This window comes from Octodon degus, unplaced genomic scaffold, assembly GCF_000260255.1.
Source record: "Octodon degus isolate 3935 unplaced genomic scaffold, OctDeg1.0 scaffold00025, whole genome shotgun sequence".
NCBI classification, from domain to species: Eukaryota; Metazoa; Chordata; class Mammalia; order Rodentia; family Octodontidae; genus Octodon; species Octodon degus.
Genome location: NW_004524601.1, coordinates 4,004,053 through 4,018,858, shown reverse-complemented (window position 1 = coordinate 4,018,858; position 14,806 = coordinate 4,004,053). Strand labels below are relative to the sequence as shown.

Below are 14,806 nucleotides of genomic sequence, written 5' to 3'. Positions count from 1 at the left end.
GCAGTATTTATAGATCTTTTTGGAGACACACTGTGGTAATCCCATACCTGTCCACAATGCCATGGTCGAGTTAGGGTAATGAGCACTTCCCGCTCCACACATTAGCCAGCGTTAGGTGGCAGGGGCACTGTACTCCTCTCTAGACATTTGGAAATACAGGTGGTTCTAACCAGTGGCTCCCCTTGCCACCCTAGAAAACTAGAGAGCGCTCGCTGTGTGCCCACTTCGGCCGTCTCCTGTTCCGGATCTGTGGAGCACTGCTCCACTCTGCCCTCCTGGGAGTGAGGACCCGTGCTCGCCACGCACTCTGCTGGCTTTGTAGAGCCCAGGGAACTGCAGTCCCATCCGTGCTGCTGCCGAGGGCAGGGCTTCCTTCTTCTTCGGGCTGCAGAGTGGTGCACCACATGAACTGCACTTTCCGGCCCTGCGCGTCCACTGCAGGGTATCTAGGTTGATTCCATGCCTTGCTTGTCGTGAACAGCACTGCACTAGTCACGCAGGTGCAGCAGCCTCTGGGATGAAATTCCATCCCCTTTGGCTATGTGTCCAGTCATGGACTGGCTGGCCACACAGAGTTCTACTTTTAGCTTCAGAAGCATTTTTCTTGTTTTGAGGTTTTTGTTTTTTTTTTTCAAAAGCAAGACAAAGCCTCAAACTTGGTTTTATTTTATTATTTGAAGTTTTCAAAGAAAGCTTCATACCCTTTTCCATTGCAGCTGTACCAGTTCTCATTCCCACCAATGTGCACAGGGTTCTCTTTTCTCTACCTCTTGGCCAGTATTTTTTTTTTTTTTTTTTTTTGTCTTTTGGATAACTGGTGATAACCATTGTAACTGAAGGTAAAATGATATCTTGTAGTTTTGATTTTTGTTTCGTTGATCAATGAGATTGAACTTTTGTTTCTTGAAACAAGGTCTTATTATGTAATTCAGGCTTGCCTTGAACTCTCAGTGACGCTCCTGCCTCGGCCTCCCAAGTGCTGGGGTTACAGGCGTGCACCACTGTGCCCAGCTTTCCACTTTCCACATGTACTTGTGCTGCCATAAACATGACTATGACTGTATCACTGTGATCTGATGGCGCTCTCTCTTGGGGAAGATACCAAAAATGAAAATGGCTGGGTTAAGTGGAATTTCTATTTTTCCTCATTTGAGGAATCTTCATACTAGTTTCCAAAGTGGCTGTACTAGTTTACGTTCCCACCAACAATTTATAGGGGGTGCTTTTTCCCTGCAGCACCACCAGCATTTGCTATTGGCTTCTTGCGGGGCAGTACCGGGGATTAAACTCAGGACTTCCACTTGCCAGGCAGGCATTTATGCCACTGAGCTGTCTCCTGGCCCCTCTGTTGGCTCCTTGGTGAAGGCCACTCTTTCTGGGGTGAGACAATCTCAGTGTTACTTTAATTTGCATTTTTATAGTGACTAGAAATATTGAACACCTTTTCATGTATTTACTGGCCATTTGCACTTCTGAGAAGTGTCTAACCATTTCAGTTAACCCTTTTTTTAATCAGTCTTTCATGTGAGGGCCTAATGTTTCTGAATTCCTTAGAGATTCTGGATATGAGTCCTCTGGCTAAGAGGTAGCTAGCAAATCTTTTTCTCCCTCAGTGGGCGGCTTCTTCACTCTGTTTTGTCATTTCTTCAGTTGAGGTTCTGTTCAGAAGATGCTTGCATATGCTTGTCTTCCACAGGTTTATGTATTTTATCTTCCAGAAGATTATGTCTGTTTAATGTTTAGGTCTTTAATTCATTTTATTTTAGAACATGGTGAGAGAGATGGGCCTAGATTCGTTCTTTGGCATGTGGATGGCCACTTTTCCCAGCATTATCTGTGAGGTGCTGGCTCTTCTCGATTGCATGTTTCGGCCCCTTTGTCCGACATTCAGTGGCCGAAGTGCCTGGAGTGAATTCTGCATCCCTGTTCTGTTCCGCTGCTCCGCAGGTCTGCTTCTGTAGCAGTACCACACTGCTTCTGTCCCTGCAGCTTTGTACTGTAACTTGGAATCTGGGCTTGTGATGCGTCCTGCTGTGCTCTGGTTGCTCACATTTGCTTTCTGTACTCTCTTCCGCCTTCATGTGGCTTTAGGACTATTGCACTGGTTTTGTGAGGAATACCACTGGTATCATGTTTGAGACTGCATTAAATCTGTCTGTTGGTTTTAGGAATTATGGTCATTTTGAATATATTAATTCTGCCTGATCTATACCCAGGAATGCAGACTTCTTTCCTTGCTGATGGCCTCTTCTGTGGCCTTTTCCAGAGTTTATAGTTTTCATATAGAGGTCCATGGTCAGTCATGTGACTCCTGTGGCTTCCGGGCCCAAGCGAGGCACAGCATCACAGTGGGGACCATGTGGCGGAGCAGAAGGGAGCCAGAGTGGCAGAGCAGGGAGCTTGGAGAGAGCCAAAATGCCCAGGGGCAGGCTCCTGCACCACAGCCTTCGCCGAGCCACCTCCGAATAGCCCACCAGTCGTGGGCAAATCCACAGATACTGAGTGGTGTACCAACCTCCCAAAGGCCCAGCACCTGGCCTCGGAGACATTCCCAATGCAAAGCACAGTATGTCCACATTGTACTAGGTATAAGCAGTCTAGAGATAAAGTCTGCTGGAGGATGTGGCGGGTTATACTGATTGTCAGTATACTCGAGCTTTGCCCAAAGAAACTGTTCTTGGTTCTTACACCCTTTTCTGTATTGATGGATTCATTGTGTCAGGCTTTTGTGTAGGATTTTTGCATCTGTATTCATAAGCTTTAATTATTATTTAAACAAGTGCCAAGTACCAGAAAAACTTCCACCATTATTAAAGTTGACCTGTGTATTTTGCAGTTACCCTCCTGCTGAAATCAACTAGAAGATCTGGAAAAAAAAAAGAGCAATAATTATAGTATTATAGTTATCAGATCCATCAAATCCCGATACTGCAGGCAGGGGAACCCGTATGAAAGCTACATTCAGTTCACGGTTACACTGTCATTCTGAGAACGACATGATACAGTTGGGATCTGACAAGTAATTTTCCACCCTTTGTTTTTCAAAGGTAGATGTAAATACCTTAAATGAAAATCTGCAGACACTGGTGGAAGAAAATAAGTACCTCGCGGATCAAATGGCTTCCCTTGGGCTGCAGCGCGTCGCTTCCGATTACCATGGGGTGGGTATGAAAAGGTCAGTCCAAAGGAGGAAACAGGAGTTCACAAGTTTTTAAAAAGCAGAAGTCAGGGGACTGGGGACATAGCTCAGGGGCTTAAACACCTGCTTGGCAAGCGCAAGGACCCTGGTTCGATCCCCGGTACAATCCGTGCAGGTCTCAGAACCCTGGGCCCACTGTGCCAGCCACCAAGACTGGGCATAGTGGTGCATACCTGTAATCCCAGAGCTGGGGAGGCTAAGACAGGAGGATCACTATAAATCCAAGCTGCATAGCGAGATCCTGTACCAAATAAATAAATAATTTTGAAAACATTATTAAAGTAGAAGTCAGGAGAAAAGTTTTGTTTGTGAAATCCCAAGTTCTTTGTATACATTAGCGTGACTCAGAATAAATGTGACAGAGTTCCCACCAGTTTTCAAACAAGAAGCGATTTAGGAAATAAGAATGTGAGGTAGCTATTTCATGACTACCCACCCAGATGACCTTTGATACTGAAAAGCAAAATTACATCTGATGTTTTAAAGGATTTCTTTTTCCATGAATTGTGAGGAAGAAACTTAGAGGTCTTTCTCCTGTCAGTTTCCTCTAGTGCACAACTAGTAATATATCTGATTCTAAAAGCTGTCTGACGAAGTCACTGAATTACAAATAAGTTAAAATTCTCAAAATATCTCCAAGTGAAGGGGATTCAAAAAAATGATCATTCTATTGAGCTAATAATTTTCCTGTATTATTTATTTATTTTGTCTTTTTGAGACAGGGTCTTCCTACGCAGTTCCGGCTGGCCTTGAGCTTACTTTGTAGCCCAGGCTGGCCTCACACTCACAGCAATCATCCTTCCTCAGTCTCCCTCACGCTGGGATGACAGGCATGAACCACCACACCCAGATTTTTCCTGTGTATTGTTAATACTTGAAAAAAATTAGGGCTGGCGAGATAGTTCAGCAGACTAAGCTCCTGCTTTGGCAAGCGCAGAGACCAGGATTCGATCCCTAGTCCCACATGCCACACCGGCCCCACTCTCAGGGCCCACTGAGCCAGTGAAGAGTGCAGGTGTGGTGGCACACACCTGTAATCCCAGCACTGGGGAGGCTGAAACAAGATCACTCCAAGTCCAAGCTGCGTAGTGAAATCCTATACCAAATACATAAATGAAAAAAAAAATTCTTGTATAATATGCAGGCAATTTCTGAAAATTCCACAGAAGACCCTGATGTCTTTCTTAATCTCAGCTAAATCCTTTCAAACTCTGCCTTAAATTGCTTCAACTATAAAGAATTACACAAACTAGTCTAAACCTTATATCTTCATGGCCTTTAAGCCAGATTGTCTAAGTTTCTATTTTGGCTGTGATGTTAGATATGATCCTTAACCTTTCAGAGCCTCAGTTTCTTAAATCTGTCAAAATGCAGATAATAATATCGTTACTGTGATGCTGTTTGTAAGTAAGTAGGGTACTGCATGCACAGCGTGGAGCAGACAGCTACTGTGTGCTCGGTGTTTAGGATCTGCAGCAGGGCGTGGACTGAAGGTGCCTCCCTGCCTGCCCCAGGGTGAAAGACTCAGCCTACCCTTTACCTGACGCCAGAGCCTCAGCTCCACTGACCCAGCCATCCCGTTTGGGTCCCTGGGAAGACGCATCTCAGTCTGCTTGAGCTGTTCCCAGATCCACTGCTGTGTGCAGGGGCGTGGCTTCACCCTAGTGGTGACACTGACAGATCTCAGCTGGTCAGTGCTGACTGTGGCAGGCTCACTTGCCTCTGGATTAAAGTCTCCAGACAACTCATGCCTCCGTTCAGGTTTGCAGTTCTGTCTCTGTGTAGGAGCTTCTTGCCCAAACCTGCCTGGGGTGCTTCTGCTGGCTCTGAGTCTGAGGAATGAGGCCAAGACTCCAGGACTTGTTCTTGAATTTACTAACAGCCCTAAACCTGTTGCCATTCAGTGCTGGCAGTGTATTCTGGTTCTGAGTTAACACTTGGAATTCTTAAGGCATGCCCTCTAGGATAAACTCCTGTTGGCTTTTGGAGATACACACAGGAGAGATGGCTGGAGTTCCCATAAACCTGCTTTCAACCTGTAGCTCCATCTGCCATAGCCCTGGGTTTGTTCTTAACCTTCAAACCCTGTGGGGCAGAAGGACCGCCCACCTGTGGGGTTCCCACTGCCTGCAGTGCCCACCCACGTCAGAGTAGTGGCCACACAGACCCCAGCTTGACCAGACCAGCATCTACCTTCACAGTAGCCACCCTGTTATGCTCCCTGGTCTAGCACGACACCCATCATAACACAGACAAGAATATCACCTGCGCACAGCGTGGGATGTCGTGGACGCCTCACCCACTACCGGTGCTGTCCTCAGGGCCAGGTGCCCTCACAGGGCAACAGGCAACATGTGTAAGCAAGCACTCTCTTTTCTTACATGTCCTAATTTTAGGTTTATCTTTTGCCTCATGACAGAGAACCACAGGGAGAAAGGATCCAAATGTAGGGACATCACTGTTTCTGGCTTCAAGCTAAGTGTGTTTTCCAGTTCTCTTCCAAGTTTTGAACATTTAATTAGTAGCACCAAACATACATAACTCCTTGTGCAACTTGAATGACTTAAAATTAGACAGTGACTGTGCTGTGCCTTTGAGCATGACCTGCAGCCAGCATGTACCTGTGCAGGTGCCCAACATGCTCAGTCTGCTAGCCCAGGTCAGATTTGGGGTACCCCACTCACCTTCTCCTTACAAAACAACTCCACCCAGATGCCAGTATCTCAGCCGTTTAATAGGTTCTTCTGACAGTTTGTATCATGGAGCTCAAAAGTGACGTTAGGGCTGGGACATGCCTCAAAGGCGTGATGCTTGCCACTCATGCACAAGGTCCTGGGCTCAATCTCTGATAGCACAAAAATGAAAAGCATGATTTTGAAAGCATTATGTGGCTATTTGTTTTAGCTTTTAGTCCCTGTGATTAAATGCCTAAGCTAATCAATAAAGCAGGCAAGATCTACCTTGGGCTCTAGGTTTGGAGGTTCCAGTGTACTGTTAATTGGAAACCTGTGGTGGCCTGGCCTGGAGCTGCTCATCCCAGGGCCAGTGGAAAGACAGGACCAGGAAAGGGCAAGGGCCCAGAGTCCCCTTTAAAGGGCCTGATCCCACTGACTTCACTTCCTCTCTAGGTACCGCCCCTACTGACCTCACTTCCCCTCTAGGCACCGCCCCTACTGACCTCACTTCCCCTCTAGGCACCACTCTTAAAGGTTCCAGCCCTGCCCAGCAAGCGCAAGGCTGGCTCTCAGATCCAGCCATAGCCCTGCTGATCCTTGCCCGCCAAGCCTTCATGTCTTAAAGCAGTTCTTCCTGATTGTTTTCTGCTTTTCTGAGAAGTGGCATTGTATTTCTTTTCTTTTTTTTTTTTCAAAGTTTTATTGATAAACAGATAGCAATGAGACAGTTTCAAATCAAATTGGAAGTACAGTATCAACAAATAATACACTGCTTATATTCTTCTTAGTGGTTAATTGCTGTACAAGATGCGGACTTGTGATCCTATTTACAAACACCATTAGAACAAATCATTCTATTCATTAAGAGAATGCAACTATATATCTATCCCAACCTCTTTGAATACACAGATACAAAATGGACATTCATCGGTATACCCCATTTTTTCTAAGTTCCGTTATTGAATATTATAGGTGTGTAAACTCAGCAAAATATTCTAAAAGAGTCCAGTAGCCCATAATAGCATTGGGTCTTCTGTTTAACTGGCAATGTCAGAAATTATTGACCTGAGTCTCCCACAGCTCAACTTAACAGCATGGCTTTATTTCTTATATTTCGACTTCATATTTTTCTGCTGGATGGTTAAGACCAAGGTAAAGCAGGACCTATGCAACAAGAGTTGTAGCTTTTTGGTCTGAGAAGGTCAGTGAAATGCCCTCAGGATTTGTCCTGAGATCCTGTACCTCAGATTGTAGAACCTTTATCAGTGCAGCCATGTGGATGAGTCACGGCCATTGCTTGGCCAATGTGCTCTCTGTGAAAGCCTGAGAGAGTGTCTTCTCCCCATGTGACTCTCCTTAGGCCCACTCTATGTCATCGATCACTTTCCTCTTTGGCCCCATAATCTTCTTGATCAGAAAATTTGGGACACTACCGAGGTACATGACGTTACAGTACAAGTTCTCATATGTCCTGAGTCTTAACTGACCTTAGAAGGCTAGGGCCAAAATGTTGGCTTTCCTTGTATCCCTCCTTTTTCTCTAATTTTGGCCATGCAATTATATATAAAAGATGAGCAAGGCAAGGATCCTGAGAATATTCAGAAGATTTTTTAATCTAGAAGTTAATTGGAAAGATTCTCACCCTGACTAACTATATATACTGATACCTGGGAACTAAGCTACTGCATTGCAGATGGTAATTTGTAACAGTTGTTTCATGTTGGAAGTGCCTGTCATTGTGGTATTCTGAATATGGGCGGCTTGTCATGACATGCCAGTTACTGCTAAGATGTCTCTCGGGTAGATGGATGTTCAAGAAGAAGGGGGTGGTGAATGAAAGCAAGAGACAGGAAAAGGAATATTGTGGGACTGTCCTGCTTCAACGTTGTATATGGTGAGATTTTTGGACTTATGTGCAAACATGAGAAGCATAGAATTCTTTATCCTATTTTTTAAAATATAATCTAATTTTTAAATGTTTTTTTTATCATATTATGTAGGGACTTAAAGTTCAACATATCAATACTTGATGAAAAATACCTGTTCCTTATTATGCCTAAGATGTTTGAAATGCAGTGAGATAGTGAGGCTAAGATTGATAGCCCAAATCGTTTGATAATAACAATAAGCTTTTCTTCTGGATGGTTAACAACCTAAGTTTGCAGGCATTGTATTTCTGAGTTTAAATGGCATATTAAACACTAGCATTTTCCTTTGCTTTCTGTATTAATAACCTTCATAGTCATTTGGCAAGGATACTTAAGCAAAGATTAATCTTAGTTCTGTTTTCCATAAATTGGAACCCAAGATTTTCACTTATTTAAGTGCCTTCTAAGATCCGGTCTTCTAATGACTAGATCATGTGCTGTGTAAATCTGTACACAGTGATTTAACTGCCTTAACATCTACTTTCCCCTGGCAACTGGCAACAGTTCTTTTTGCTTGTCATGTTTAGTGACCTTGTGTCAAATATTGCCACATTTTTATTTTGCTTACTATTTTTATTCACTTTGTTGGCAAAAAGAGGAAGTTCTTATTAAAAGGTTTATTTAACAGATTAATAGAATTTCTTCATGCCTTTACCTAAAGTAGAAATTTTATTAAGGAAAAAAATATACTTTTATAGAAATTGCTGAATACCATTTATAAGAGACCCAGACTTATTCCAACCAATAACCTTTCCACACTTAAAGATAAGCAGATAAGCTAGTTACCTTTGAATGTTGAATGTTTGTTAATATGAGCATAATTAGGGGCTGGGGAGATGGCTCAGTGGAATAAGCGCTTCTCTGGCAAGCTAAGGGCCTGAGTTCAATCCCTGGTTCTAAAAAAAAAAAAAAAAAAGAGCATAATTAGGTCACATCTAGCTCTCTTTAATTATACTGTACAGCACATTAGGATACCTTAGTTTATAGAACTTGAAACTAAGTTTTAAATAAGATTTCAGTGTTAGAGCTTTATAGCATGTTCAGCTGTCCTCTGGATTTTTTTCATTATTGTTGCTGAAGAAAGCAGCGAGACTCGGAGGTCATACTGCATATTTTTGCTCATATATGGGAGCGAGCTAGAGGGGAAAGAGATGAGAGATGATAGGAAAGTTGAAGGAAGACTGCTGGAGATGAGAGAAGGGAGGAAGGTAGAGAATGCAACGGGAGAATAAAAATAATCAAAATGTGGCAGTGCTGGTACCTGTGTGCCTTAATGGAACCCCCCTCTTTTTTTTTTTTTTTTTTTTTTTTTTGAGACAAGGTCCTGCTATGCAGTTCAGGCTGGCCTTGAGCTGACTTTGCAGCCCAGGCTGGCTTCAAACTGGCAGCCATTCTCCAGCCTCAGCCTCTCGAGTGCTAGGATAACAGGCGTGTGCCACCACACCCAGCTGAAAGCCGTTATAACTATTATGTACTAATAAATGCACTAAGAAGCTATAACGCAGCAATCATGGGATGGTTTAGCATGCTGAAATAGAAAACTGTGGGAAAGGGCTGCATGGTTTTCAGTTAGTATATCAATAAGTAATTTTACAATGTATAATCAGTAGCCTCCTCATGATAAGTCTATATTTTACTTGATCATTTCAAAAGCAATATTTCACTGGTCCAAATGCTTTTGGAAAAACACTTTCCTAACCAAGCGTAGTAGCATACACCCGTACCCTTAGCACTCAGGAGGCTGAGGCAGGGGGGTCACCACAAGGTCCAGGCTAGCCTGAGCTCTAGTGAGTTCAAGGCCTGAACTGCATAGTGAGATTCTGTCCTAAAAAAGTAAAAGAAACGTGAAGAAGAGAGGAGGAGCAGGAGGAGGAGAGGAAAGAAAGAAGACAACTAGTTTTCTTTACCTTAGTGAGAGAAAACTCAGTGACATTTTTAAAAAACCGAGCTGTGTAATAAGCTTGGGATGGATCTTGCTTTTGGATTCCCAACAGGAAATAAAGAAGTTACTGAAGGCGAGCTGTGGCTGGATAGAGAAGCCCATCTCTGGGGTGTATTAACAGGCCTGCATGTGCAGCTGCATCCCAGAGGCAGAAGGCAAGCACCTTGGCCTAAAATTCCTTAGAAAGCACCCATCTCCTTAGCCACAGACTAACTGAAATAAGCCAGCGGTGGAGGGTGGTGTCAGTACGCACTACTTACTAACATCGAGGAGAGGGTGGGCTCAGGGCCGACCCTCAGTGCCGCTCCTCAGCCTGAGGGACAGAGCTCGAGTTCCCGGCCATGTCTGCTTTGGGGCTGGTATCCCCGCTCGGCTTACGGAGATCATTCGGGCAGACGTTAACTGCCAGCCCTCCTTGTATTGAGACACTGACATCGACAGGGTGAGGAGTTCGTATTCAGTCACTAGTAGAGGCCCTCATGGAATAAATACCAGTAAGACTAAAGAGTACACTCATTTTTATGAAGGAAATTTGAGGAAAACAACATATGAAAAAGAATTGTCATTATTAAAGGATATTTCAGTAATGAAAACATATAGGGCCGGGGAAATGGCTCAATAAAATAAGAGCTTCCCTGGCAAGCGCAAGGGCCTGAGTTCAATCCCCCGTTCCACAACAAAAAAAAAAAAAAAAGAAAAGAAAACATATAATTTAATGAACTTAAGTACTGTCTAGGTAACCCTGTTGAGTGCTTTATCAAACAATGAGCTTGTCACCAATAAACATTTAGCAAGTCTAAAATAGAAATGCTCTTTTGCTCATTGAGAGATTGTTTTATACCGTTTTTGTTTTTTTTTTCAGTGGCAACTGAGTAGTGGTCATTTTCAGCTCCTGTGTTTTTAAGGCCTGAATGATATTCTTCAGACTCTCTGTAGCCCCAGATCCAACCACACCATTCCCAGTTGTTCACAGCTGCAAAGGAATAACATAGAGAAGGATTGTATTTTCACCAGCAAGGGTCACAGGTGCCACCTGTTAGCACTGGGACCCATTAGCTACCCAAACTAAGAGACAGGGCACCAAATAAGTGTGCATCTCAGCGGGAAGGTCACAAGCTAAGGCCGAGGAGATGCTCGGGCCTGAGCGCTTGTTTGAAAAGGAGACGGCCATCTTGTTGTGCCGAGCTGCACTGACACCTGTGTTTGCTTTATCAGCTTGCCCAGCAGAAGGTGGAAAAAGTCTTGGGGAAAATTACCGAGAGCAAAAACAAACTGGCTTATGAGAAGGGCCAGCTCCAGGTATGAGATTTCCTTTCCAATTCCTGTAGACTGCATTGCAGATACTAATCGTCAAACCAAATGCTGGTTGACTTGTGGAAGTCCCAGCAGCCACCTCCTAATCTCTAGGGCCTGCTGCATGACACTTCAGTAGCACCCAGGCATTTTGTTCCCATCCCGTAGGACACTGCCAAAGCCAGAGCTTGCTGGGAGGATCTGAAGCCTTTCTGTAGTTAGTTCATATGTGGTCACACAGAGAATGTCGAGAGCCTGTGCTGCCTCTGTTTTGTTTGTTTGGTTGGTTTGGTTTTGTTTTGTTTGAGGTACTGGGGATTGAACTCAGAACCTTGCGCTTGCCAGGCAAGCGCTTATTCCACTGAGCTATCTTCCTGGCCCTGTGCTGTCTTGCTGTCTTTTTAAATGGATTTTTATAACATATTCCTGGAAAGAATAACTGAAAATAAAATAGCTGGGGAGCAGAGGACTCCATGGGATGACGTACAGCCCAGCTGGGCCTGGTGACCACCGTCTGGCCAGAGACTGCCGGCATGAACCATGCCCTTGTCCACCCAAGGTCCTCTTCGGTGTGGCAGGCAACAGATGGCTAGAAAAGCCAGGCGCTCCCCAAGGGACACATAGCCGTGCTTGCGAAGCACTGGTTACTGGTGTCACATGAGATCACACTCTGTGCACTGTTGCCCAGCTCTCCATCACTGTCCCCAGCCACAGCTTACCCTGAGGTCACCTGGGGAACTCTGACAAGTACTGTGAGCAGGACTTGTCCCTCAGGTTCTCACTCAGTGCCCTGGGTTGCGATTCTAGTCATAGGGAGTTGCCCGCTTCTGTTTTATTTTCTGTTATTCTTTCTGGGAATGTGTTGTAAACATTCATTAAAAAAAAAAAAAAAGATGGGTTTTTTGTTTGTTTTTGAGACAGGGTCTCATTATCTAGTTTACCTGACTTGAACTCACTGTGCAGCCTACCCAGGCCTTGAATTTTGCAGCGGCCCCCTGCCTCTGCCTCCCCAGCACTGCGACGGCAGCAGTGTGTCACCACACCTGGCAAACAAGCCTGCCAGATCAGTGCTCAGGCCAGGAAGCAGTGTGTCCAACCCAGGACCTTTGCCCACTGCGTGCCCCGCAGGACAAGTTACCGTCCTGACGTCCAGCACCCCAAGGTGCTTATCGCTGCTTCCACTCTATGTAACCACACAGTACCCAGCATCAGAACTGTGACATTCATGTTGCTTGTTCTGGTTCTTTGGTGTACGTTGCTACATGGTACCCTGTTATGTATTAGGTAAGAGTCTTGGGGGGTGGGATTATGCTACATTAACATTGCCACAATTCCCTGAATATATTTTCATATAAACTTTGGCCATTAGGGTTGTATTAACTCAAGGTCATTTCAAACTACAAAGAGCTACCATGATAAGCATGTCCTACTTTACTTCAGTATATTGAAAGATATTAGAACATGTGTTGTATTGCTTCACACAATGGATTGAGAGGAGAATTTTTTTTCATTTCTTAGTTGAAATTTCTCCTACTTTCTTTCTTTTTTATTTATTTATTTTTATTTTTTGGTGGAACCAGGGATTGAACTCAGGCCCTTGCGCTTGCCAGGTAAGCGCTTATTCTGCTGAGCTATCTCCCCAGCCCTATAGTGTTAATATTTTAAGCTACGGATAGACCTATATGTATAGTCAGCCCACCCAATACCTGGGATGAACCTGACCTAAATGGCTGCTGTTCCTGAGGCCAGCAAAGAAGCCAGTTATGGAAGCTGCCTGGGTTTTCACGGTCATGGGACACAGCCTCTGAGAGGTAGCAGGGTTTGCTTCTGACCACCCTTCTCTGTTCTTCCTCATTTTGAACATCCTGGGTAGGAATTTGTGCCAAGTGAGAAATTTGATAGAAAAATGAAAGTGCTTTCTTCCTGAGAATATGCTGTCCCGAGAGTTTCAGGGTGAGTTTTCTGAGGAAGACTGGGGAGTAAGGACTTTGTTTTCCTTGAAGAGAGGCAAACCTGAAGTCTAGTCCGTACTGGCACACGTGCCACTGAAAGTTCTAAAAGGTTCACCCTCACTGGTAATGCAGGACAGTCCATTTGCCTTAGCTTCTGTGGGTTCACAGCTGTTTGTTTAAAATGAGAATAACTGTTGGATCAAAGCCTTTCTTCAGAGGTGCCATTTCAGGTTTCATCCTTACATGAAAACCGAGATTACTTCTTACTGATGCTGTGGGGACCCCAGTGTGCATTTCCTTTACCCTGGGGAAAAGGCGCTACAGAAGCAGAGGACAGTGGAGAAGGAAGAGTGCTGCTAGTGGAGTAGAGCAGTTTCCTGAGAGAAAAGGGGCTTCCCTCACCCTTTCACAAAACTTCCCAGGGTCAGCAAGATAGTTCGGTGGTCTAAGTGCCTGCCTGGCAAGCGCAGGGACCAGGGTTTGATCCCTGGCATCATATGCTAGGCCAGCCCTGCCTCCAGGCATGCTGAGCTAGACACCGAGACTGGACATGGTGGTGCACTCCTATAATCCCAGTGCTGGGGAGGCTGAAAACAGGAGGATCACTACAAATGTGAGCTGTGTAGTGAGACCTGTACCAAATACATAAAATAATAATAATAATAAACCAACGCGCTAGTCACACAGGTCGTAACAGTTCCTGGAAATGTCCAGTAGCTACTGCCAAAGAGGTCTTTGCTCTCTACAGGTAGGTAGCAAGGTATCAAGAGGAGAAAAATAAATAACATCTGTCACAAAAGACTAGAGGAAAGTTTCCCTGGTCTAGGAAACCAGTGACAGTAATCCTTGCTTTGTATGAGAAGGTCAGAGATAAGAGGAAGAAAATGTGTAAAAGTACAAAATTTGTAGATTTCTGAATGATATATAATATGTATAGTATGAATGTGCATTAATGACTTTCCTACAAAGTGATAATTTTCCTTATGGAGAATACTGTAAGTAGTTATCTTTATGAGTTAGTTTTAAAATGTTACTCAATATATTTGAAATGTATTTATTTAAATTTTCTAATTCTCTGTCAGTAAAATACAAGACTATATTTGTGCTGGGATTCAAACTCAGGGCCTTGCACTTACCCAGCAGGCGCTGGACTGCTGAGCTCTTATCCCCAGCCCAGACGTTGGCAGTTCCAATTACCAACTTTGAGAAGGTTTATGAATGCCAGGTACCACAATTTATTTAAAATTGAACTATATTAGCCATGCGATTTCACTCGCGTGTTCACAGATTGTGTCCATTTGTATATCCTACAAGCAATGGTAACCAAAGGACTGTCAAACTGCTAGCCTACTTTCAGGGTTGAGTTGAAACAGGATTCTTAGTATGATTAGAAAAACTTAGGATTTTTTGTTTGCAAATTCCAAATGCTTCTGCAAGTGTTTTGCAATCTCATAACATCCTTCCCTTGAAGTATATGAGGCTTATTCTTTTTATATTTTTCCTCTAGGTAAAAGTTAAACAGCTAGAAGAACAGCTGCATTCTTTTGCTGAAACCAGTTTACAGAATGACCACCTACGCAAGCTGAATAAGACGCTTGAGGCCAAAAACACTCAGGTGGGATTAATAGCTACAAAGGCTTGCTCTGTGCGATTGCTACCACATTGTTGCAGTTTTTAAGAAATTCTGTAATGCTTTTCTCCCCTCCTTACTGTGTAGTACAAGAAAGATGAGTGTATTCTCTCCTGTCTCTGTCTCCCCTCTCTACTCCTTGTTTTTGTGTCTGTCAGTTGCACTGTCTGTCTGTCTGTCTCTCTCT

The 14,806-nt window shown here is 44.0% G+C and overlaps 1 protein-coding gene across 1 annotated transcript in view; it reads left to right on the top strand.

Moving 5' to 3' along the window:
• Positions 1–14,806, top strand: part of Ccdc150 (coiled-coil domain containing 150) — a 69,348-nt gene that overhangs the window by 25,342 nt on the left and 29,200 nt on the right. The window contains 3 exon segments of the mRNA XM_023712388.1: positions 3,048–3,161; positions 10,960–11,043; positions 14,497–14,604. Of these exon segments, the coding sequence (XP_023568156.1) occupies positions 3,048–3,161; positions 10,960–11,043; positions 14,497–14,604 (306 nt within the window).